The following is a 27,498-nucleotide window of genomic DNA, read 5'->3' as shown; positions in this document are numbered from 1 at the left end:
TACCTCTTTATCCGCGGCTCTATATTCATCGTTTCTGAGAATCTGTTGGTCGGGGGTTAGTCTTTGGATAAGTGGTTCTTTTACTTTTTTCCTTGTCTGTATGAGTTCCCATTTTTGGTCAGATAGCCACTGGTCCTTTGGGCTCTTACGGTACCCAATGGTGGCTTTCGTGGCATCGTGAAAGCAAAACTTTATACTTTCCCAATATTGATTGCTATCAGCATCATCTAGTAAAGACAAGGCTTCAAATCTATTTCGCATCTCTAGTTTAAAGGCTTGATTGAATTATCTCACCCTCAGTTTCTCTGAGTCAAAGACTGGGTTTAAGGGAGCCTTTTTTGCGTTTTTATTTCTTTTCAATTTGAATCGGATTTTTGCTGCCATCAGATTATGATCTGAACCAACATCAGCTCCTCTATATCCCCTTATATCAAGTAGGCTTGATCTCCACTTCCTGCTCCAAAGACAATGGTCAATCTGATTTCGGGTGTGGCCTTCGGGAGATATCCAAGAATATTTGTGTACATCCCGATGAGAAAATAGGGCACCTCTAATTACTAGGTCGTTAAGGAGCGCGAAGTCGATAAGGAGTTTTCCGTTTTCGTTTCGCTGGCCCAGGCCATGCTCGCCGAGAACCTCTGGGGAAAACGATCGGTCGTTCCCTACTTTCGCGTTAAAGTCTCCTAGAAAATATGCCATGTCATGCCGTGGTATGTAGTTTGCCACGGAGTTGAGAGCTCTGTAAAATTCGTCTTTTGCTTCGTCGGTGGCGTCATTGCTGGGTGCGTAGCATACTATTACTGACAGTTTCACATGCGCGCGAATGAAGCGGGCTTTCAGGATTCTAGGTGACACCAGTGTCCACTGTATTAGAACTTGGGAAGCATGTTTTGTCATCATTAGGGCTACTCCGTATTCACGCTTTTGCTGCAATCCACTGTGTATAATGCTCACACCTCCATCCAGTTTATTTGATCCAGACCCTAGCCATCAAACTTCCGACAGAGCCAGAAGGTTGAGGTGATAATTTTCCAGTGCTCTCAGTACTTGTTCAGTCTTGGAGTCTTGAGACGTTGTGCAGACGTTCCAGAAACCAAATTTGAGGAGCTGTTTTGCATTCACAAATCTTGTCCATGGGCATGCAGAGGTCGTCATCAAAAGGGGGTTCGAAAATCCGAGGCTCAAACTTGATGTTTCAGTTGCAGTTAGGATTCCCCCTAAGGGCAGACCCTTGAGGTCCCGGGTGTGGGTCGCAAGCCCACAGCCCAACCCTCCCTCTTTATCCTGGCTTGGGACAGGCTGCATACGCAGGCGAGCAAATCACTTACTATATTATCGATATCCTCTGCGGAAGTGTTTTCGAAAATATCCATCTTGCATGAAATCTTTTCGAAATTAGTAAACCGGTTTTCAAACTCAGTCTGAAGTACTTTTCATTTTAGTATTTTGCCAAACAAAATTTACACCAGCTTCTTCTACTGTTTTCCCGCAATTTGGAAAATAATCGAACTTTCTTTCATCGATATGCTTGATAGATAATTTTAGTCTTGTCTCAAATGCGGCATTTGAGATGAAACTTAAATGCCTTGAAATGCCTTACCATCTGAATATATGTAACATATAATTTTTTTTTCTTGCAAACGTGTATTGAGTAGATTACGTTCTGTAGTCAAATCAGTTAAAAATCCAAGATCTACAAACCACTGGTTGTTGTAAAGTTCGGGTATAACCTTTCCTTGCATCTCCATGAAGTTACAAATATCATTCTTTAAATAATAAAAAAAAATCGTTGAAGTATTGACCCTCGACTAAGCCATCTTACTGCACAGCAATAAATCACGCCACCATATTGAGCTTCCACATCTTAAAAAAAAATTTAAACGAATGGTGAGTGAGCTCATTTTTTTCTATAAAATTAATCGCAGATATAACCGGTATCCATTTTTTCTCTCCTAGATAAAACCTTGCAACACAATGCTTCTTGACGGACAATACAGTGAAATGTATACGGAACTTCATGTCCAGACTAGAAGTTTAATGTTGACTCTTCAACGACACGTATATTATGGCTAGGGCCTGACCGATATGGGTTTTTGGGATCCGATACCGATATATCAGTATCACACCGATGCGATATAATTTGCCAATAAATTCCCCTACAATAAAAACCTTACATTAAGTTTAACCCTCCCCCTCATTCTCTCCCCATATTCATGCTCAAATGTTTGTCCCTGATCAATTACACACTAAAGAACAGCCTCAATAAATCACTTTGGATTTCAAAAATTGGGCCATTTTCAAGAATTGTTTCATTTTCTTTACCCTTCCTGATCAGCAGCTTCTGAGCATACAAAAGTAATGGCAGATATTTGACGAAATAAGAAAAAATCTAATCAAAGAAGCCAATTTAGTTACATAAACACAAATCCGTGAAATTCTGATTGAAAGAAGTGTAAAATTTTTATTGGAACTGATTATTCAAATCCGAATTTCCATATAGCAGAACTTTGAATTTTAATCATCCACATAGTAATGTGAAAACTTCACTTTGTATTCATATAATATGGTCTCTTACTAACGAATCCATGCTAGGCACGCTAGATATGCCGACAAATGCTGACACATAAGTTAAATTTCCAAGGTATATAGGTTGATCTTCCGAGGTATTGGCACGCGGCAGCGATAACTTAGAACCTTCCCCCCTCCCCACCTTACAACATTCTTTCTAGTTCTTTTGGTAGAAGATATACGTTCTTGAAGTCACCATACATTTAGAACATTGCTGCATTGGGTATGTATTGACAAATATTGACAACAAATATACTTCGACTCATCTCTACTGTTCTTTCCACCATGGTCAGACTTAGCTGGTGGCTCCACCCCCCATTGATTGAACAAGCAAAATTACCTGAGGAAATCAGGTGCAATCTTCTGGACAAGTTGCGAATAATAACAAATATATCGGCTGATCACCTATTTTTTTTTGTATATATATATATATATAATATATATATATATATATATATATATATATATATATATATATATATATATATATATATATATATATATATATATATATATATATATATATATATATAAATGGTGGATTTCTATGGAAGTGTGCCGTCTGAATACTACAAGGAGTTAAAAAGGATTGCTCAGCAAATAATTATCCTGTTTGATCATACATGTATTTGTGAGCAAACTTTTTCAATTCTGAATTATCGAAAAAACTAACACTGTTCTCGGTTATCGCTTTACATGTAGACGCCATACTACTCGTTTCTACTGTAAAAATACAAGGTAACGTTAAAAAATTGCAAGTCAAATGCAACAACAAACGTCTAATTGATTGTGTTAAGTACAATAAATGTACAAATATACATTAAGCGTTTTATTTTTAAACCTAAAATATTTGTGTATAAATAATGGAGATATATCCTAATCATTACAGTATAACGGCATGAGAACTAAGTGCGGCCCGCGTAATATCCTCACATAAAATTTTGGCCCATTTACAACAAAAGGTTGCCAACCCATGCCATAAATTATTACATTGTTTATATGTTTGGTTCTGAGCTTAAACTAGGAAAACAAGAAACAATCAATAAGTTTTAACATTTAATTTTATTAATTTTTTATAGTCAATTTTCACTTTATATAATAAATACAGCCAAAATAGCACGTGGATATAGTAATAATCATAGAAAAACTCCATTCCATTTTACATATATCTATATAAGTAAGCCTAACAACACATTTCTTGACGCATATATAAGGCTGAAGCTTAATGGAATATACACACAGTGAGTCCTTAGAGAAGAAATAGAATAGTTACAGACATATCCCACTTATTTTCTACAGTGTCTCCACAAAGAAAAACATATAAAAAGGAACATGTACTCTTTAAATGTGGATAATTCTCAAAGTAAGGAAAACTTTGATAAACAAATCGATAGTCTTTTTTTCATTTTATTTGTAGTAAAACCATTAGAGCTCACAACTCATTGAAATAATATATTGTTTTTATACTAAGTAGCAAATAGGTTAAAAAATTTAAACTAAACACAAAAGTTAAAATAACCTTATGAAAATCCAAAACACAACTCCAGTATCCAAAAAAGTTACTCCAGCAATTGTAAACTTAATTCTTCTTGCTTTTATTCAAGAAAAGTAACGAATTAGCACGAACACCTGGATAAGAAGTTACAATTTACCCATTTCTTACAACTTACCCAAGTTACAACTTACCCGTTTCTTAAATTCAGGGTTGCAAGCAAGCAAGTATTCAGATCAATGTTTCCACTTTATAATATTTGACGTCCCTTAAACTGGTAGGAAAAGCCCTCTATAACGCCTGATCATTCCAAATCTTTCTCCATTCTAAGGATACCTCTTAGAAAACTCTTATAGAAAGAGAACGCAAGTGCTCTTAAGAAAGAAGTGGACAATGCAGTCGCTAATTCAAAAGACGTGATGTGATACATTCTGTCAAAATAATATATATTTTTAATCTCTACCTTTATATAGATTGATTCAACTTGCGTCTTATTTAGTCACCAATCTGCCGACAAGCTTCTAAATCTGCTTCCCCAAATGTTACGTTAATACATATATTACGTCATTTGTGTTACTATACATGACAACGCGTTTTCAAGCTCTCAGACATAGTTAAAAGTTATAGCTTGTATGTCAAGATTATTATTACCGTATCTTGATTCCACAAAAGAACCTCTGTACCACCACAAGTACGGGTAAACAATAAGAATTGCAACTGGTGCTAGTTTCGACAAAAAAATAATAATATCAACATCGTCATCTAGTATTTGGCGGTTCCTGCCACTCTTCCAGTATAATAATAAGACAAAATTTTTGCAATTTCTGTAGTTGACATATAAAGAAATTTTTGTTCAGATCTTTGGCGTATTATACAGAACACACTCAGGAAGTTTGCTTTGTTTGATCAGAGTAAACCGGTTTTCTCTTGCATCAGGTTATAATTAGCTTATTCTTTCGTGAAATATACTACGATGCAGGTATATTTCAATTAAATATTTAATGTATAGAGTTAGTTAGTTTGGTAATTAAAATGATATAATTCTTGGCGGCCTGCTTTTCATAATTCTTTATCGTAGTTTGCATAATTTTGTTTCTAAAGTATAATATTTTTCATCACATTTTGGTATTTTTCTTTATGATTAACCTAAATTCACTTCTCGAGTGTGTTCTGGATAATACGTAAGTACCAAGAATTTTTTAAACCCAGGTATGGGGGGGATCTTGTGTGTGTGTTTATTTTAACAAAAATAACCAAAAAGATTATGATCCAAAATATAGGGGGGAGGGGGCGATTACATTCCTTGCCACGACAATTGACGCCCCTGTTCCCTATGTAGGTTCCTGATAAGATTGTAGAATATATCTGCTAGTAGTCACTAGATCGCCGGCTCAAACTTTACCAAAAGTATATTTCTTCATAAAAACATTGATCCATTGCATATGAGTCTAATTTTCTTAGACTCTCATATAACAAGTTCAGATAAAAAATACGATGATGAAGCTAGAAAAAATGCTTTCGTCGACCTAGTGCCAGTTTCCAATCTTATAAGTTGCTCTTACACTTTGATTTAGAACAAAATATTTTTTTTTGAATATTAGTTGCTAAAAAAAAATAAGGAAATGTTGCCCAATCCCTTCCCCAAAGTCCTTAGTTTCCCCTTTTTTGTATTTCCATCAAATTGGCGATTTTTTGCACTTTGTGAACATGTTGAAACATATTACATTGAAACATTTTAATTTTTTGTGAAAAACTGAAGAAAGTACAAGCAGTCTAAAAGCCTTGAGCCTACTACATACAAACAGCTGTTCAAATGTCACTGAAAGACGAGAGACAATTCTATTTAAGATGGGATTAATAACCGCTTTCTCTACTTTTTTTTTTTTTTTTACAAAATGTACTGAATCATAGAATGAACACAAATAGTCGCCTATTTAAATAATGATTGAATAATGAAAATGCTGAAAATATTGTTGAAAGATTCGTCTATATACATAAAAATTTAAGGATGCTTTCTGTTTAAATTGGAGACTGCAGATTCTTTTTTTATAGTCACAAGTGGTAACTGCTGAAAAAACAGACATTTCCTTAAATTTAAATTTGATACGTATCCCACATCAAACGCCTTTTAAATAACACAAGAACGCCTTTTAATTCCCATATTTTAGGATGCCACAATTTACAGCATTAAATTTCTTTTAATTAATATCCATAGACCCCATATTTTAGGATGCCACAATTTACAGCATTAAATAAAATATTACAGAAAAAAAGCTAAATGATGGTTTTTCTTTTTCGTAAGATTACGCTCGTCGAAGTTTGGTTAAATATAAACATATAGCTTTCTTATATTTTCTACTTCTTTTTGAAGGTTACCGTCAATACCGACTCAAATGTTGCAACCACATACTACAGTTTTAGCAAATTAAAATAAATTCTTTCTGAAAGCACTGAATTACAAATTGAAGATTCACATTTTTAGAAGAAGATTATTCAGAGGTAAATACTTAAGTACAAATTCTCCAGTTTTCCGATCGCGCTACCTTGGAAAAGTTGATAGAAATAATGAGAAGAAAAGGTCTACAAAACAAAGTGAAATGGAAGAAAATAAACAGAGAAAATAAATAAATTAAAACAGAAGGAAGCCTTCAGTACTGTAACATAAGTCATAACTGGATTTTTAAATCTACCAGCGCCAATGATAGTGCAATGTTACCTTGCAGAACTATAAAGGAAGCTTAATTCAATTCGCAGCCTAAGTGTCTAACGTTTTCATTATTAGCTTAAGGTTTTTTCTCCTGTGTAACGTAGATGGCATTGCTTCTATGTCTTGCAAACCAGCGCGAGTTCACCATTTTGTTTCCCATACTATTTTGTAAAGTGGGGAAAGGAAAACAAGAGGGACTTTTAGAGAAATGAAGAAATTTAATCAGAAAGCATTTCCAAACATATATCCATTTATAACTGAAGTAACACTGACATATTTAATGCAAAACAGAATCATAAGGCGTTTAATAAGTCCCTTCAAAACAGCATAATTAATCTTAGTCAAAGTAACTTTGTCTTCTTCAGCAACACTTTTTCTAATATAAAATTTTAGTTTTTGCTTTTTACTAGTTTACTTAACTCATTGTATAAATTCAGTTAATTGCTATCTTGTACGATTATCCCGTTGATTGAATTTCTTAATCCTGCAGCAGACGGGGTTGCCTCTGCGAGTGATTAGCTAAAATCTTAATAATATTTATTCAACTTTTTCCTATTTGTCTATTTCAAGTTTTCCTAGATTTTCCAGTCATTACAAAGAATTTTTACATAGCGGTCTAAGAAGTTTTTTTTTAAATAACCCAAGGAGGGGGGGGGGGGAGACTTCTACATCGTAAACCCTTGAATGGTTAAGAATGATTAAGCTAAATGAGGAGTTTTTCATCAGTTCGTGTTTTCAGCAATTTGTTTTTCTTTAATTTAGTCATTTATGAAGTTTTTCTGCCGTTTATTTTCACCAACAGCAATCCTGGCTATCAATGTTAAATTATACCAACAACAAAAAAATAAAAAAAGGATTAAAAAAACAAAAAGGTTTTCTTGTGTTTTTTTTATATATATATATATATATATATATATATATATATATATATATATATATATATATATATATATATATATATATATATATATATATATATATATATATATATATTCAGAAATCAAAAAGGAGTTTACTAAACTCATTGTGTAAAATCAGTTACAGCAAAGTTATATTTTCAATACCCCCCCCCCCCCCGTCCTACTAAAAACATGAAAACAATTATTCCATCATTGAAAGCTGCATACAATTATGCACTTTGAGCAGCCACTAACAAATAAATAAATCCAGAAAAGAGTTCTATTTTCCATCATGTTCATTGCACACAAACTTCGGTTTTTAATTTCCTTAGACTTCACCGTGGGATTTAAAGTGGCATTCAAAGTAGAATCACCATATCCCATCTAAGTGGTATTTTCACTTCCCTCTAAAGAATAATCTAAAGTGGCATTCAAAGTAGAATCACCATATCCCGTCTAAGTGGTATTTTCACTTCCCTCTAAAGAATAATTTTCCTCGCCAACAACGCTCAAATAAAATTCAGTTCTCTGTTATATCACTGCCATTGTTTTGGCTTAAAATGGATAAGCAGTCTTTAACCGCATGATAAATGATATTTTTCAATTGTAGTTTGTCCTCACGGTTCCCATGCTTTTCAGAAAGGCTGCGAAATTCCTCTGTTAGCTGTAGACATCGACTTATGTTCTCTGGGGAAACAAAATCTTCAGCAACTTTGATGCAACTATTCAAATTCCGAACCTGCAAGATAAATTATCTTCAAGTCTAAAGTAATGACATCTGACAGAAAACGGGAAATGATACTAAACGAAAACGGTGATCTAGAACGATGTGGTCTGTTGACAAGCAATATGTCAAAAAATTAGACACAATTCATTTGAAAACTAAGATATGTTTACAGAATAGCAGCTTTTCCCCTTTGATTACCTCGTATATTTGTTTATTATCATTTTTATGATATATTATTTATACTTAATATATTTTATACTTTAATATATCTCATTTGTATTTTATAATATTAATATTATAATATATTATAATTTTTTAAAATTCATATTTAATATTTTATTTTTAATTTTCAATCCAGGATATATTATCGTTTCGTTGGTAACTGTAACAATTTATTTTAATTCAATTAGACCTTACACACCGTATAACCGTTGTTACGTCTAAAGACCATATTCGACATGTTCACGCTACTGAAGGAATTAATAAAAACTTCTTGCTAAGCTGTTCTCAAAGGGAGGATCAACAGGGCGATGATCAACAGTGCAGGTATTTCTAGCCACTCTTTGATCTTCCAAATCTACACTGCTCTGTTTATGTCCAAATCTGCATTGTCTGTTAGTACCTTTTGAGATTAGCTTAGTAGACGGGTTTAAGTATGACCTTTAAGCGTGATAGCGACGATATTTATAACTTTGAGCTGAGTGTAGGAATGAATTTGTTGTGATTATTAATGGTATTCTTAGATTCTAGGGCTGTTGTTTCCTGTATAACAGCTTATTTATGCAGTGGCCTAAACTTAAACGTAATTTTTAATGGGGTGCTACCATTTCATCTAACCGTCACAAGCACTAAACGTCATTTCGTCGACAAGGAAAATCTGTCAGAACATCGACACGTCAGGACATCGACAGTGACAATCTCTACGCGTCAGAACGTCAACAGACGTTCAGAACTTATTCAGACCCCGTCAGAACTTATTAACTATTTTTTTATTTCCAAAGTTTAAGGGAACTGACCCCTGGTCCTCCCTCCATGGTCCGACCCCCCCCCCCCTCCTTAAAGAAATAAAAAAAATATTATATATTATTTTTTATATTTTTTATATCTTATGCCAAGAATGTCTACCCGGCTCCTCGTCAACTGTAATAATAAAACTATTATTATTTTTTCTTATTTAATATATAATATTATTATACATGATTTTTTTTTGTATATCTCATGCCAATAATGTCTACCCGGCTCATCGTCTACTGTAATTATAAAGCTATTATTATTTTTTCATATTTCCACATGATTCTACGTGCATTTTGGTTGTTTGTGAATTAACAAAGAAAACAGTCCAATTTCAAGTTTTTGCAGCATCCATCATACAAGAGCTCTCTTGATTAAAAACAGCTCTGTGTTGAGAGATTTGAAACAAAAGTTTAAGTACCAAAGACATGAAAAAAAGTTGTTTACTCACTTTCCTCAATTTTGCCACATTTAATCTTAAATAAACAAAACTAATTAGTTGAGTATATATATGTATGTATATATATATATATATATATATATATATATATATATATATATATATATATATATATATATATATATATATATATATATATATATATATATATATATATATATATATATCAGAGTAAAGGATCCTCTATCTCGACCATTATTAAATATCTAAAATATTACTTGATGAGGAGCACCGGCTGGTATGAATATGGCGTCTCCTAAACACTGAACAATTGTGTAGCCTTCGACGTTGTACTCTTTTTGCAGCCGCTCTCGTAAAGTGGAATCCAGGTAATTAACCTGGTCATGGATTGGATCTGTTTTATCGTTAATTGTTTCACCTTTTTCGAGTGCAACCTGAAAAAAAATTCAGTTTAAAGTTAATCTATTTGTTTCACTATTTTTCGTACAAACTGTAAAGAAAAACATTTATTAGCTGAAACTAATAAGCTTAAAAACTTGAAAACTAATGTTTGAAAAGTTTTTTTTTATTTTAAATCGTAGCATCTTGTGAAGTATCATCAGTTGGTGTGCAGGTTGTGCAGCAGGATCGATTAATAAATATTTGTTTGCTCAAAGTGCAAAAAACATCCAATAACTACAAAGCTTTTAAATAATTTATTAAATTCTAGCCAAATACGAAACTTTCAGATGACAAAAAAAAAGCATACACTCTTTTGTAAGAATCAGATAAAAATGTTTTCCTCCTCCAACAATACAGGATTAGGCAATATACCTATTAACCTGGTCATGGATTGGATCTATTTCCTCATTAATTGTGGCCAAATACGAAACTGTCAGATGACCAAAAAAAGGCATATACCCTTTTGTAAAAATCAGATAAAAAATGTTTTCCCCCTCCCCCAACACAAAATTAGGCAATATACCTATTAACCTGGTCATGGATTGGATCTATTTCCTCACTAATTGTGGCCAAATACGAAACTGTCAGATGACCGAAAAAGGCATATACCCTTTTGTAAAAATCAGATAAAAAATGTTTTCCCCCTCCCCCAACACAAAATTAGGCAATATACCTATTAACCTGGTCATGAGTTAGATCTATTTCCTCGCTAATTGTTTCACCATTTTCAAGTACAACCTGGAGAAAAAAAAATTCCCATTAGGTTATAGTGTTTGTTTTTTGACCGAAAAAAGGCATATACTCTTTTGTAAGAATCAGATAAAAATATTTTCCCCCTCCCCCAATAAAGGATTAGGCAATATACCTATTAGCCTGGTCATGGATTGGATCTATTTCCTCATTAATTGTGGCCAAATACGAAACTGTCAGATGACCGAAAAAAGGCATATACCCTTTTGTAAAAATCAGATAAAAAATGTTTTCCCCCTCCCTCAACACAAAATTAGGCAATATACCTATTAACCTGGTCATGGATTTGATCTGTTTCCTCACTAATTGTGGCCAAATACGAAACTGTCAGATAACCGAAAAAAAGCCATATACCCTTGTGTAAAAATCAGATAAAAAATGTTTTCCCCCTCCCTTAACACAAAATTAGGCAATATACCTATTAACCTTGTCATGGATTAGATCTATTTCCTCACTAATTGTGGCCAAATACAAAACTGTCAGATGACCGAAAACTGGCATATACCCTTTTGTGAAAATCAGATAAAAATATTTTCCCCCTCCTTCAACACAAAATTACGCAATATACCGATTAACCTGGTCACGGATAAGATCTATATCCTCACTAATTGTTTCACCATTTTCAAGTACAACCTGGAGAAAAAAAAATTCCCATTAGGTTATAGTGTTTGTTTTTTACATTTGAATTTGACGAAAAAATCCAATAATAGTCTATCAAAACACTAAACAAACTTTTACTGAATGATAACAACCAATCTTAGGCTGAAATCTAAACTGGAATGCTGGTATATAATAAGTCTCTTTCAAATCATTAGCACTTCAGATAGTTATTATGATTAATTTGAAAATATTTTGTGTCTCAGGCATTTATAAGTCTTAACAGAGACTCCCGAATCTCAGACACATAAAATTTCTTCTTTTTAAAATATATTTAAATATGTTTAAAAACTGACCAGACATTCACAGATTTTGAAAATATTTAGGTATCACAAATTTCTGTATAATTTTGTATATTTTAAAAATAGTTTCAGTTTACGGCTTTGTACATCGTGATTGGCAATCAAATCACACATATATTTGTGTATACATTTCAGGGCTACTTGCTTTTAATACTTTCAATAAAATTAATATTTACCACTCCCCTATCCCATCTTTTTAATAAAGCCCTTTTATATTCGACATTTTACATGGTGATTCAACTGAGGGACTCAGAGGTAAGTAAGTTTCGTACATGAGCTGCATATATTCTCTATATAATACTCTGTAATAATACTGCAAATATACTACAAAGTAATCTGCGTGAATCTGTAAATAATATTGTATATTCTCAGATCGATTGTTCATAGTTGCCTTATACTTTGGAATGTAGTAACGAGTAAGTAAGTAAGTAAGTATGACGGCACTAGACCCTTAAGGTCCAAACCGGCGGTGCTGATCTCCGTTTTATGGCCTTCAGTCAGTACGTGCAAGGGGGGCTGATGGTAAGCCATCCTGTTTTCTCACATACCCTTTCTGATTCACGTCCCAAGATTTCTCTTGATCCTAAGTTAGAGTTGGGTTCCCTCTGGATAAGTTTACAAAGTTACCCCAATGACCCGTGGCCCAAACCCAAATAACTAACCTTGCCACAGATAAACCCGTGCCTCTTGAGACAAAGAATTCTCAACCCAGTGCACTGTGTAGTAACGAGTGATTTAGCTTTAAAGCTAGATAGAATGACCTTCCATGGGCTAATAAATACAATCGTCAGTATATTTTTTATTTTCTTCGGAACAACTAAATCATCTGGGCAAATTATTTTCAGAGAGATACCCCCCCCCCCCGGATATACTATATTTTATTTTATTTTTAGGTGTTTTGATTCACTCCAAACAGGCAATTGTTTGTTAGCTTTATCTTACAAAAGAGTCCATATATTCCACTTTCAATATTCAATTGTTTACAGTTTATTATAATGCGTTAAAATTACCGCCATACTATCTGGCTACTTAATTTGTAATTTTTTTCCCTTCAGATGAAGATTTCTGTCTCTCAAGAGACTGAAATTAGACTAAGGAGCATTTTCAAGATCCCACATATTGGCACTATACTTACTTACTTTGATTTTGTTAGAAAAAATATCTACTTTGTTCGTTTGTTCGTTGTTGAACTTTTTTACTTTGTTCGATGTTGTATGCGATCCTCAACTAAGACGTAACTTTTCCATTAAAAAAAAAAGAAGAAAAAAATCAAGTTGCAACAGTCCCTCAGGCTAAAATACGCACTCAACTGAAGCTATAGTTTAGAAAATGAAAATCTTAATAACGACAACTACGGAAAAACACACATTAAAAAAGTCTTAGTGATTTTAATCATTGTTAAGAGAGATTTATGGCTCCGGCTCATGAATATGGTTAATTAACATCCTTTCGTTTCTAGGATAAAAAAAAATAAAGATAACTGAAAAAAATTGTACCCGTAAGTATACCCGTAAGAACGTAATAATAAAATAATACCCTTAAGTACGACATAAAAGATGCATAGGAAGAGAGCATCTTCACATAGCCTTCACATAATGGCATTCACATAAACTTCACATAGCCTTTTGATTCTAATTACTATTTTCAGATATGTCCAGGTCCAAATGATTGATACAAAAGTGGCTTAAAATATACTTTTCCAAAAGGTCCCACTGGATGAGGATCCACAAGAGGATTCTTACGAATACAATAACTCATTTTTGGGAAGAGCTTAAAATAGTCCAATCACTTAGGGCACAGAAATACATTTAGAGTACTTACTTTTGTTAAAAGGTCCCTTATTTTGTCAGCGTCATTCGCATGATATATGTGCCATATCGCCCCAGGAATAGATTTGTTTTTCTTTATTCGATGAATTGATGAATTACTAACCTTCTCATATTCTAAGCATTTGAAAGACTCTGGAAAGGAGAGAAAATAAGTACAAGGCTGATAGATTCTCAAGTACAGGCATAATTCACGTATAAGATACAACATACGTCATACAGTTTGTGCAGACAGGTAGGCTACTGCAGAGGCGCTAAACGGAACCTTTGCAGCCGGACTTCCCATTTACTACTATTAACAACTCATTGCAGCACTAAGCCACACAGTTGCGCAAATTCATCCTTCACGCCAACCTATTCAAAGCTCCACCTTTTACCACCTTCCATGAGGTTCAAACTTCATCCCTCCCTCTTTTGGTCTCCCCCTGGCCCATTCGGAGAAGAACTGTTTTCGTTTGTCTAGGCTTCCTTTCCATTCAAGCTTTGACCATTCGAAAAGCCCATTCTTTCCAATCGCTCGGTGAAAATAATTTCTTGCGTGGGTAAATATTCTTTCATTTTGCAATTTTTTTTCAGTTACGTTTGAGTTATTCCCAGCAATAGATATGAGAAAATACACACTGCTATCTAGTTAGTCTTTTCAAAAATTTATACAAAAAACACATAGATGGTGTTCTAAATAACATCCTTAGCACAGGAAGAGTGTGCTGACATCTTATATTCTCATATAATAAGACATTAAGACACCACATCCCTGATTTTATCACCTCTAGACTCCAGGCACCCTCATAGAGTTCGTCATAAAAACTGTAAGCGAAGAGTAAGTGTCTCAATGTAAGAGAAGTGCCCCAATAGAGACAAAAAAAAAAAAAAAAAAAAAAAAAAAAAAAAAAATTCAAAAGACTCAAAATATAATAAACTTATTAAGTTTCAAATCACCCATCCAAAGTAATTTAGCTTCAGAAAACTTGAAAAAAGAAATTCAAAAAGGGGGATAAACGCGCCCCAACTAATATTGGTAACAATTTAGAACATCCAGTTCAGCATAACTGAGCAGCACATCTTGGAGCAGAAACACCATACACGAAAAAAAAGAAATATTGTGTTTTTTACACCTAGTAAAAAGTCATGATTTATAGTCAACAAAACTTTTTTTTTATTTTCCATGAATTCAGGGGAAAAAATTATGATAATCTAATTTTTCTTGTTCATTCTAAGATGTTACATTTTATTACTATACAACTTTATAGCTTAGTTTGCGCCTCTATAGTCTTATTTCTATACTTATTTCCGTTTTGTGATTTTTAAGTTAGAGATGAAGTCCCAATGGTTTTCCCTGATTTAGTTTAAAAATAGTAAGAATTTGTTTTAAAATGAGTCTTAAAAAAGCTTGAAAAAAGGACGGAAAAAATTATCGTAAACATATGACAATTTACAGTTTTTGCTTGTCTGTTTTACAATTTACAATTTTGCTTGTCTGTCTTAGAGATAGGCAAGCAGTCACTTATTTTCATAAACAGACACTTCACTTCCGGCGTCTAAAGGTCAACAAAATCAGCTTTCTGTGTATCAAATCTTACCAACTAAAAATGAAGCTATAATGACACTTGGATTTGTGATGATTGGGAATCTATTGGAATCAAAACAAAAGCCAACCACCCAAGGTTATCAGGTGAATCTCCTCAGTTTGAAAATTTTAATTGCGTAAAAAGGAGCCTGCTGAGAGAAATTAAAAGTAAGTAGAAATGTAACTATTATATATATATATATATATATATATATATATATATATATATATATATATATATATATATATATATATATATATATATATATATATATATATATATATATATATATATATATATATATCCAAAAAAGGATTTTGGAACTTCTAAGTTTCCAGAATTTTCAATCATACTATGAAAATGAAAGAAAAAGGAAAAGAGGAAAATAAAGAAGAAAAAAGGAAAAAAGATCGTGAAAATCAATATTTTCAAAGATTGTGAAAATATTATCCTCCTATAGTAAAATCGATGCTTGATGGTGAAAATTTTTTTTTAGCATTTAGTAAAAACAGATGCGATCTAGTAAATTTTTTCTCTCCGATTTAGTAAACTCTTCCAGGTCAGGGTGGCAACCCTGAGTTCAGTAGTGTTCTTTTTTCAGTGTCGCGTCACAGCGAAGTATCGTTTAGACTATAGAGAAGTGGTTCCCAACCAAGCACGGATCCAGAGCCTTAATTTGGGGGGGGGGTTCCTAAAGGAGAAAGTGTAACACCCCCTCTATGATTTTGTTGAAAATCAATTAAGGCCGAGGTTGCTATCGACGTAACATAACGCAGGAAGAGAACAACTGGCTCACTTTGCCGCTTGCGCAAGGCATCGGAAAGATTTATCGAGGACGTGATCACCATTAAACATCGATATCCGTTGGTCAATCATTGGTGGCCTTCAGTCAAAGGGAATGCTATACACTCGTTGCCTGTTGCATTTGGTGAGTTGTATTATATTTGATTGCTCTTTGATGCCATCACGGTGCTGTATGCTTGATTTCTAGAGAATTTCTAAAAAAGCAAAATTTCTACAGAATAAACAAAGTAATGCATAAGCTAATTTTTCTTGTTCATTCTAAGATGTTACATTGTATTACTATACAACTTTATAGCTTAGTTTGCGCCTCTATAGTCTTATTTCTATACTTATTTCCGTTTTGTGATTTTTAAGTTAGAGATCAAGTCCCAATGGTTTTCCCTGATTTAGTTTAAAAATAGTAAGAATTTGTCTTAAAATGAGTCTGAAAAAAGCTTGAAAAAAGGACGGAATAGCAAGATTAACCACCCCATTTCTTCCCTTGAAACACCTTATGCATTATTTCAAAATGATCTCGTAAAAGGCAGAGGTGGGGCTGCAAATTTTATTCTGCCTAGAATCGCTTTAAAAAAAAATGTGAATTATTACATCATAGATCCACCCAGCAAATATTACATAGAATAGATATAATTCTAAGGAATATGAGTTTGATTATAGGAAATCAAACAGTTCGTGGTAACGAACTGTAAGTAAGGAGCGACTCGGCTCAATAGAAACCAAAACTCTAAAAAACGGAATTTTGACATCAATTGATATGTCAAAAGAATCAGATTAGAATGCTGATTCCAAATATCTCAGATTCATCAAGTTTAGTCTTACCCATCAAAAGTCACAAGCCTGAGTGAAGTTTACCTGATTTTTGAAATAGGGGGCAAACACCCCCTAAAATTAAAGGAATCTTAACGAAAATCACACCATCTGATTCAGCTTACCAGAGAACCCTACCGTAGAAGTTTCAAGCTCCTATCTGCAAAATGTGAAATTTTGCTATTTTTGTCAGAGGACAGATCACAGATGCGTGTATATTTGTTTTTGTTTGTTTTTGTTGTGTTTTTTTTTCGCAGAGGTGATCGTATCGAAATAATGGCCCTATTAGATCGGGAGAGGGTGCATTCGAACGAAAATTAAAAGTTCTAGTACCCTTTTTTAGTGACCAGAAAGATCAGAGGACAACTGGGCCCCCTCCCATGCCCATTTTTCCCCAAAATTATTTCACCACAATTTTGAGATAGCCATTTTGTTCAGTATAGTTGAAAGATCAAACAATTATATCTTTAGGTGTAAAACAACCCACGACAATCCATGGGGAGAGGCCTGTAAATTATGTTATTCGCCCATTGTTGACGTATATTATTTGTTTGGTGTGTTCTCGGGGTAGGATTTTTATAGGGAGAATATTCCTTGGGGAGGAACTTTTCCGGAGGGTGGGGAATTTTCCCTGGGAAATGTAGCACTGGGAGAATCTGACAGAATTACTATACGAAATTATTTTTAATTGTATTAAATTCTCTTTGCAAAACTTTAAATTTGGAGATGCTCCGTGGGAATTATCCAGGGGCTTTTTTCGTGTTTTTTGATTTCCAGGAAATAATTTCCACGAAGGGGGACATTTTTGAGTGGACGAGAAACCGGTTAGAGATTTAAGTCTTATTCAAATGAAAGACTGCTAAGGAGAATTTTTCAGGCAGAATCGTCCGCAAGCAATTTTACGGGGAGGAGAGGGAGAGAGGGAGGATGGAACCGTCTGGAGGGAATTTAACGGGAGGGGGGTACTTTACGTTGGGTAAAATTTCCACGGAGTTTTCCGTGATGGGGAGGGGTATATCTCATAGAGGATGAGCCAGATTTACCGGCATTATTTGAAAAACAAACAGAAATTATTCCGTATATGAAGGGTTGCCCCCTACTCAATACCTTGCTCTTTAAGCTAAAGTTTGACTGTTTGTCTCAATTTTTTAAGAGCGTTTGCTGAAACACGGGGGGGCTTTTAATTAGAAATGGAAGATTTTTTAAAAATGCTAACAGCTTTAGCGTAAAGTGCAAGGTGTTGAGGAGGGGGCAACCCTTTAAAAACAGAATAAATCTGCCAAAATCAATATGCAAATTTTGTTTTGATTTTTCATGCACGGTGAGCCAAATTCGAACATCGATTAGTTGAAAAATGTTCGTATACTACATTAAAAAAAAGAAGTTTCTTTCTAAACTGAAAGTAAGGAGTGACATTAAAACTTAAAACGAACAGAAATTATTCCGTATATGAAAGGGGCTGTCTCCTCCTCAACGCCTCGCTCTTTAAATAACGACAAAGACCACATTGCCTTTCCATCATAAACAATAAGTAGCACAACAGGGAAATTTTTTTTATACAAGACAGTGGAACGCGACTTTTAAATGAATATTTCGACCCTATATCCAATGGCCGTCCTCAGCAAAACAAACGAAGAGAATAAAAAACAATATAAAAGAAACTTACATTAAAATTCAATCATTAAAACTGAAAAAAGTTTTTTTTAATTTTTAAAACAGAGTCCTGGTTGAACTTCCTAGAAGTAATGATATTAGGGCTGTTTTAAAAATTAAAAAAAAACCTTTTTTCAGTTTTAATAATGATTGAATTTTAATGAAGTTTCTTTTATATTGTTTTTTATTCTCTTCGTTTGTTTTGCAGAGGACGGCTCTTGGATATAGGGTCGAAATATTCATTTAAAAGTCGCGTTCCACTGTCTTGTATGAAAAAAAATAAAAAAAAAATTCCCTGTTGTGCTACTTATTGTTTATGAGCCTCGCTCTTTACGCTAAAGTTTGACTCTTGGTCACAACTCTACTTTTTAAAACGATAAAAACTTTAGCGTAAAGAGCGAGGCGTTAAGGAGGAGACAGTCCCTTTCATATACGGAATAATTTCTAGTCGTTTTAAGTTTTAATGTCACTCCTTACTTTCAGTTAAAAAACATGTTTTTTTTTATTTATTTAATGCTCACATAGATCGTTCTGTGCCGTTCCTAAAAACTCAACGTTCTCAAACGTTCCTAAAAACTGCTCGGATAACTATATCATTAATTTAATCTTAAGATAGATCTAACGAAAGATTCTAAAAACCTAAACCCTGATATGACAAAGGGCATCTCTCTCGCTATGAAAAAGGAAAATAGAGTGTTCCCCTAGCAACTTACTTGGGGGAGAAAAACTAGAACTGTTGCCGGACAATTGATTGCCCAACCGAGGAGTCACAAACTTTCAGAATTCGCAATATACCAGGTAGCGCGTGTCAAGCGTCGTGGATTTGTGCCAAGCGTGGCGGAACAATGCGACCCACGTGACACTCTTAGACGTATACCAAGGGGGAAAGTGAACAACTCCTTGAGCCCCAGAATCAATTTCATTGTTACTAGCTATTCAAAAATCTAATAATTCAGCATGTAATTACTTAAATAACCTAGAACAAAAGAAACTACTTCATATTTTATACGGACCTTCTTCAAGCTTCACATAAACTTTAAGAAGCCTAAAACTGCCCGTGTTAGCTTTTAAGAAGCAGCCAGCCTAGCCAGTTTTTTTATGTATATTGTAATTTTTAAACTTCAATTACGTTTTTTTATTCTGTTTTTAATCCCGAAATACAAGTTCAGCCCTTGAGGGCTTGTGGTAGCGATTTTCAAAATGAATATTTTATCTACTATCATAGATCTTCTGTCTCGTCAATTCTTAGGCAAAGCTCGACTAAGGTTATTCAAGAAAGCTGCCTCTGATAGAAGGCCTTCGTTTTCGATCAATAAATAACCAACAGAAGAAGAGAAAGTTACTAATCCAATAAATAATTGTTAAACAGAATAGGTACAAAACCTTACAATGAAATGGGAATTCGGAAAAATACGCGTCGCTGTTGCGTTTAAAGGCCGTATCTGACATTTTAGATTCCCTGAAACAGTTACAAGAAATCGTTTACTGAGCTGAACTCAAAGCGAGGATCAGCAGCACAATGTGTGCTCAATCATACTTCCGTCCACATGCTATGTAAGATACGACCCTTTTCCTTTTCTTTCTTTTTGGAAGGAACGTTCGCTAGCCATAGACTTTTTACCTGAATAGATACCAGAAAAAGAAAAGAAAAAAGATTGCAGAGTAAATAAAGAAACAAGAGAAAAAAACATATACCCAGCTATTTAGGAATATTTTCTTAAATATTTTGAACATTTTAAGCTATATTATATGTTAATATAATATGATGATATATACTAAAGCATAATAAATATAATACAGTATATAAACGTATTAAACATTAGAATATTTCAAACATATTTTAGATACAATACAACCACCACGCATCAAACAAGGAAGGGAGAATCAAACGAGTCAGACCGAAACAATCAGTTTTGCTACTGTGGCAACTATTTTGGACGTATTAGGAAACCTTTGATAATGACATGGAAAGAAAGGCACCAGAAGCTCGCCGAGACACATGTTGTCTGCAGGGTTGCCAACTGTTGACGTCCGAAGAGTGCAAATTAAGGTAAAAAAAAGAGTGATTTTTGCTCAAAAAGAGTGCAAGTCAAAAACATTGCATACGCACGGCTGTTGCTGCTTGCGCAACATCTCTGAGGTAAAAAAGAGTGCATTTCAAACGAAAACTGTGCGGGTTGGCAACCCTGGTTGCATGTACTCAATTAAAAATTAATACGTCTATGGTGGTAGCCAATGAAGCGAATCCAGCATTGGACTCCATTTGGTGGCAGGGAAAATATGCGGACGGAGCTGAAACTGGTTTTCTTATCGCACCATAATTACTCATAATAGTTATGATTCTTCACTAATTTAAACAAAACAAATATTTTGGCACACTGCTTAAGCACAGCGATAGGAATACATGAGTGAGAGCATGGCATATTTAATGCAAACTAAATTGTATTAATTTTTTTTATGCTATTATTTATAATCGGATACATATGGCATACAATGATATACATATTTAATGGCATATTTATTTAGTGTTTTTATATACTGTAAAATACAAAAAAAAAAACACTCAGTTGCTTATTCAACCCGACCTACCCGTAATTCAACTTTTTTTCCATTGACTCGCAGGTCATTGTACTACATATCGTGCAACCACTTAAAGTCAAGGTTAAAAACTTGATAGCGCTTTCTTTTTCAAGATTTATCTACAGCATTCTGTTTTATTTTTCGTAAATCCTAAGCTAAGATAAAACCTAAAAGCAATTCGACCGACAGAATATATAGCTACTAGTTTCGATCCTTACAGTGCGAGGGTTGGGGGAAATGTGGCTAAAGTAGTTTCTGACGTCACTGTTTTCAATTTTCCCGGGAAAGGGGTTCTTTAGATTATACGAGCTCACGAAATTAAAACATAACTTTTAAAACAGTGTTTGTTATGATAAAACATTGATATAACGACAAACAAATGCGACGACAGGATATACGGGGAATGCCTGTGGTGACCTACGAAATCTCCTCAACCACTGAGGCGTCAATTCATAAATTTAGAGAGAGGGTAGCAAAATTCCCTTTTCAAAATCTACGGAGGGCCGGGACAAATTTGAACTTTTTTCAATGAAAATACCGGGAAGGGGAATTTTTCAATCAAATTACACCCCCCTCAAAATAGCAGTATTTACAAAATCAAAGGGGGGATCTAAGAAACATATGCCCCTCCGTCCCCAACTGACGCCACTGCTCGGACAATCAACCTCTTTGGAAAGACCTAATCAAGGTAGAATATGAGAAGGGTAATGAAGGAGTACTTCCTCTTGCTGACTATAAAGCTCATCTTCAAAAACTCATCCAATCTAATCAATCAATTATCATCCAATCTAATCTTTGAGGGATACCAGCTGCTAAAAGCATTCATCTTTTTTTAAAGACCAAACTCTAAGATTAAACGAGTTTGCTGATAGACTAAATTTCTAGCATGCTATTTTTTGCAGTGTTACGGTCTAAGATTTCCACGTAACACGCAAAAACGTAGAATGCTGTAAGAACTCGCGCAAAAACTTAAGATGGCGATTTTACATGAATTCGTCGAGCTTTGTCCATCGACTCAATTTGTTTTATATTTCACAGTTCTTTTTTTAATTGAAAAATTATCTGAAAATTTGGGAAAAAATGCAAAACAAATTATCTTATTTTTAAAGCAAGCTCTAAAAAAATATCTTAGACAATATCAGAGTAGCATCAAAATTCTGGCTGAGAGATCGGATAAATCTGAAGCCAATTAAGTATCTTGTTCTGTCGGTCCAAGTTACAGTCATACGCTTGTCGCAAAATCGCACGTTTTACAAAAGCATAAACCTTGATGTTTCAGGATTAGCGATTAAACTCGTCGACAATTGCGGCTGTGATAATTAAAGTGCGATATATGCAATTTTTGTAACTGTTGAAAAGAGGAAAAACACGGAAAAATGTTTGTCGGCTGTGGTCGCTCTGAAGTGGTAGATTTCATGCTCTTTTCAGTGGTATAAATTAAAGTATTATGAGCAAATTCAAAATTATTCCATTTTATGACTCATGTCTCATTTTTCCTTGACACGACAAAAGGAGACAAATGCCAGGTCCCCATGCTATAACTCCCATAAGCTATAATTCTGTCATTCTGAATTGCAACAAGACCTGATAAAAAGAGACATACGCTACCTTAAAGGCTTATGTCTCTTTATATTCGTAATGGTACAAGATAGGACAATTCCTCGCACTTAGTTTATCTATGACACATATACAGCTCATTTTCGAGTATTAACTAAAAAAAAACAAGTTTTTTTTTTTAACTGAAAGTAAGGAGCGACATTAAAACTTGAAAAGAACAAAAATTATTCCGTATATCAAAGGGGCTGTCCCCTCCTCAACACCTCGCTCTTTACGCTAAAGTTTTGTATTGTTTTAAAAAATAAAGTTGTGAGACAGAGCCAAACTTTAGCGTAAAGAGCGAGGCGTTAAGGAGGGGACAGCCCCTTTCATATACGGAATAATTTCTGTTCCTTTCAAGTTTTAATGTCGCTCCTTGCTTTCAGTAAAAAAAAACTAGTTTTTTTTAGTTAATTTCTGAACGTTTTTGAATGCAGCTTTGATTTGGGCTCACCGTACATGAATAATTAAAACGAAATTCACATATTAATTTTCCTTTTTTTGGCTAATTGGCTTTCTCGAAATTTTGTTCTAACGTAACTTACAAATTAACTTACGTACCGAATTTCTATATTCGTATGTTTTTATTACGTATATTAGGAAGTTTGCCACCTAATCAATACCTCGCTCTTTACGCTAAAGTTCGAATTTAGCTCGAGTCACAAACCCCTGAATCACAAAGGCTGGTTAAGTAGAATCGATAGCTCTTTTGAAAGTACTAAAAAAAAACTTTAGCGTAAAGACTGAGGTATTGACTAGGGGGCGAACCCCCTCATATAGGTAATAATTTCTGTTCGTTTTAAGTTTTAATGTTGCTCCTTACTTTCAGTTGAAAAAACTTGCTTTTTTTAATTTCTGATCGTTTTTTAAATAATGCTGGGAAATCTGGCACCCCCTTCATAGAAATGTCCCCTCCCCCAAGGAAATTTCCTCCATGGATCGACCCTCCCCCTTAACCCCTACTCAAACATCGACCCCCCCCCCGACTAGGAAAAAATTCCTCTTGAAAACGCCTGTATACTTCCCAATAACCAATACTATATGTAAACAATGGGCAAAGTTTATAACTTGCAGCCCTTCGCCCGGGAACTGTGAGGGATTAGGTCATCCTCACAAACATATTAATTGGATTTTCGACTATGCTGAACAAAATAGCTATCTCAAAATTTTGATTGGGTGACTTCGGGAAAAAAATGAGCGTAGGAGGGGGCCAAGATGCCCTCCAATTTTTGGGTCATTTAAAAACGGCACTAGAACTTTTAATTTCCGTTCTATTGAGCCCTCTCACGATATTCTACGACTAATGGATCGATACGATCAACCCTGAAAAAAAAAAAAATATAAATAAATAAACACACAGCCGTGATCTTTCTTCTAGCAAAAAATACAAAATTCCACATTTTTGCAGATAAGAGCTTAGCACTTCTATAGTAGGGTTTTCTGAAACGCTAATTCTGATGGTGTTAGTTTCACCGAAGTTTTATGGCTTATAGGGGGTGTTTCCCCTCTTTTTTCGACAGTACGGTAAATATTCTCAGGTGCGTAATCTTTAATAAGTAGGACTAAACTTACTGAAACTAATATGTTTGGAATTAGCAAAAAAATTCGATTAATCTGATGTATCTATTAGTATTAAAATTTCGTTTTTTAGAGTTTCGGTTACTATTGAGCCGAGTCGCTTCTTACTTACAGTTCATTACCACGAACTGTTTCATGTAGTAGGTTTTAAAGTAGTATAAGATACTGGTAAAAGTGAATTTCAGTGCCCAGATGTCCAGATTTGGAGAATTACCATTGGGCCAGAAAAGTGAGTTTTAATGTGAACAAAGGATGTTTTTGCGACGTTCAGCAACATTTGTTCGGTAAACAATCTTTCCTTTGTGTAACTGGCGTATGTCAGAAACTTAAGACATATTACTGGCCAGCTCACTAAACACGGCCAACCAAGCAAAGCAAAATGAGTTAAAAATGCATTAACTGAGAATATAAAATCAGCTATCCTTTAAGAGTAATCAGTTTACGCAAAAAAAGCTATTTGACCACTTTAAAAGACGGTTCATTCTCATTATTTGAATTCTTCAAAATTGCCATGCGATTATGTCGTGTTTTGTTGTCAGTTGATCGAACAGCCGAGTAGACATGTATACGGTGAGTTCAGTTCTTCTCCCACAAATTTTCAAATTCCCCCCTCCCCCCATTTTTCAATATTCGTTTTTAGTTTTGGAGTCGAATAATGGCGAATTATGTAATCCTTCTCTTCCCTAAGGTCCCGCGCATATGTATGACAGTGGTATATTCTGAAATGTGTGATGTACCGTGGGTTATATAATTTTTTTTTTCAAATCACAGGGTACGACACATTAAATGAACCTTTTGGTGGATTTCTCCTTTTTTCCAAGTGTGCTGATGTGTTTAGGAGGGCTTCCCTTCTTATTCCTCTCTTTTCGATGACAGGAACCAATTAATTACGACTTGCTAGAAAAACCACGTCATCTGTCGAACCCAAAGCATCAATTACACTTAAGATTTCTTTCTGAATTTTCTAGTTTTTTCATCAACCCAGATCAAATATACACTAGATTAAATCGTGTTCCATAAAAACACACAAGGCAAGTACACAAGGGACCGAAGAAATAGTAAAACACTACTGCAAGAGCATTTGAAAATCATTGAGGAACCAGATAGCTTTTCTTAAGAAGAGATGGATTTCATGCTTCAAGAGGTGAGCTTTTTTGCCCCGTAATTCTAGATTTTCACCATTCCAGAAAATAGGTAAAACAACAAACCTTTTTCAAGAAAGTAAGACACCTGAAAAAATGTGTTTTAGTACCACATTTTTCGATTTTTCCTCATTCCACTTGTTCAAGAGTACAATAATAAAATAAACTTGTTCTTTAATCGTTAATTACGGAATAGAGCAACTTTCAAATATAGTTAATCATCCTTAATTAAATAATCACACATGTTTTATGGCAAATACAGAGGCCCCAATTTATGAAAATATTTGGGGAGGGGCAAGGAATATTTTCAAAATCTAGACGGAGATTATTTTTTTTCGTTTTTCAAATGAAAATACTAAAGTAAGGAGATTTTCCAAAAAATACGAAACAATTTATTTTTCAAAATCTAAGGAGTAAAAAACCTCAGGAGGGGAGAAGAGGGCAGGTGCGTCCAAATTTGTATAGCTGTTAAGTAACAGTAAACATACCTTGGAGTAAATCCTCATTGTCTGGGGTATCTTGAGGGACACAAATGTTAACCATGACGTTAACAGCACAAGAAACGTCTACATGTAGGTTGGTCGTGGCGACAGAATGGAGAGCTGGGTGACCATAGGCAACATACATTTTGGGCCCCAAGTCTGGACGGACAAAACAATCTGGCAACCGTCCCGCTAGATTATATCGACCATTTCTCTGGGTATAATCGCCTGGAAGAAAAAGAAACGTTAAAAGTAAAATATTTTTCTTTAACCAATGGTCTTTGGGCAATTCACGAAAGATTAGTCATCATTTGAGCGTCACGAACTAATACTGTTACTTTAGATCAGCCAACTTTGTCATGGCAAAGATTCAAATGTATCTCCAAGTTTAGTCATTCAGTTCATCTTTTACTTATCTATAGGTTGGTTATATCACTCTCCAAACTAATAATAGAAAATTGCATATTCATCACTATGTTCACGACTTGAAAATAATTGAGGCCTCTCTTTTTTCTTGCTTTTTTTTTGCCTGAGAAAACAGCATGCAGTTATACAACTAATGATAATGGCTTTAGTACGATAACACCAGGGAAGTAACTAGTTATGCACACGCCTCGCCGACGGTCAGGACAGCTACTACTTTAGGGCGGCCAAAAATTTATATTACAGTAAAATTTCGGACCTCGGTTATCTGGATTCGTGATTGTCCAGCCTATTGACCTCGGTCAGAGAATCAAATTTTCAAATCAAATCTATGTATGCACAGACATGTTCGAGCTAGTATTACCAACCCAAGACCCGCCGCTACTTCATACTGCAGTCTGTTCAAAGATATTTGATTATTGAAGCTAGTCCGAACTCTAACAACGATATCTACTAAGCTTCAAACTTTTGATTTTCTTTTTTATGGTTTTTGAATTGATGTAATCCCTTGTCAAAATATCGAATCATCATCTATAATAATTATAAATTTTCGTTTTTGGGCCTTCCTATCTGACGTTATATAAGTGGTTGCGTTCAAACCTTTAAACTTTAATCACGCATCGAGTGGATTTTATCGAACAAAAAAACCAACTAATTTTATAATTCTTAGGGATTTTTCTAGTTTGAATTAAAACAAAAAATTTTTACTCAGGCACCGGAAATATTTTTGAAGTTTACATAATGACTTTGCGAATCTAAACTGAGCTTAAAAATTTTTTTCAACTTTTTTCATGTCTTAAAAAGACACTGCTTATACTACTAAGAAAAGAAATTCGGTAAGGATGTTTTTCTAGCAACAATTTCTTCTAAGCTTCAAGTTTTCGGTTTTCTATTTTAGTGTTTTTGATTTGTTGTAATCCTTTGTTAAAATATATACAAATATTTTTGCAATTACTTGTTTTTTTGCTCTTTATGCAATCTAGTGTCTTTTCATGCTGAGTCTATTCAAAGATATTTGATTATTACCGCAAGTCCGATTTCTAACCATGATTTCTACTAAGCTT

General features: G+C 34.2%; 2 protein-coding genes across 2 annotated transcripts in view; both read right to left on the bottom strand.

Annotated features, from left to right (window-relative positions):
• Nucleotides 1–285: 285 nt before the first annotated feature.
• LOC148953522 (protein CFDP2-like) lies at nt 286–897 on the bottom strand. Its single transcript, XM_089087994.1, has one exon. It carries the CDS (start codon nt 895–897, stop codon nt 286–288), a length of 612 nt encoding a protein of 203 aa, XP_088944120.1.
• A 6,790-nt stretch (nt 898–7,687) lies between these two features.
• Nucleotides 7,688–27,498, bottom strand: part of LOC148953521 (uncharacterized) — a 113,941-nt gene continuing 94,130 nt past the window's right edge. Inside the window, exons 11-14 of the mRNA XM_089088581.1 lie at nt 26,018–26,290; nt 13,797–13,936; nt 10,083–10,259; nt 7,688–8,405 (exon numbers count right to left, since the gene is read on the bottom strand). Coding sequence (XP_088944707.1) covers nt 8,187–8,405; nt 10,083–10,259; nt 13,797–13,936; nt 26,018–26,290 — 809 coding nt within the window. The 3' untranslated portion in view covers nt 7,688–8,186. The remainder of the gene's footprint in view (nt 8,406–10,082; nt 10,260–13,796; nt 13,937–26,017; nt 26,291–27,498) is intronic.

This window comes from Artemia sp. Qi Xiang Cuo, chromosome 4 (genome assembly GCF_049724085.1).
Source record: "Artemia sp. Qi Xiang Cuo chromosome 4, ASM4972408v1, whole genome shotgun sequence".
Taxonomy (NCBI): domain Eukaryota; kingdom Metazoa; phylum Arthropoda; class Branchiopoda; order Anostraca; family Artemiidae; genus Artemia; species Artemia sp. Qi Xiang Cuo.
The sequence above is the reverse complement of the archived record's forward strand: the minus strand, read 5'-3'. Positions and strand labels throughout refer to the sequence as shown.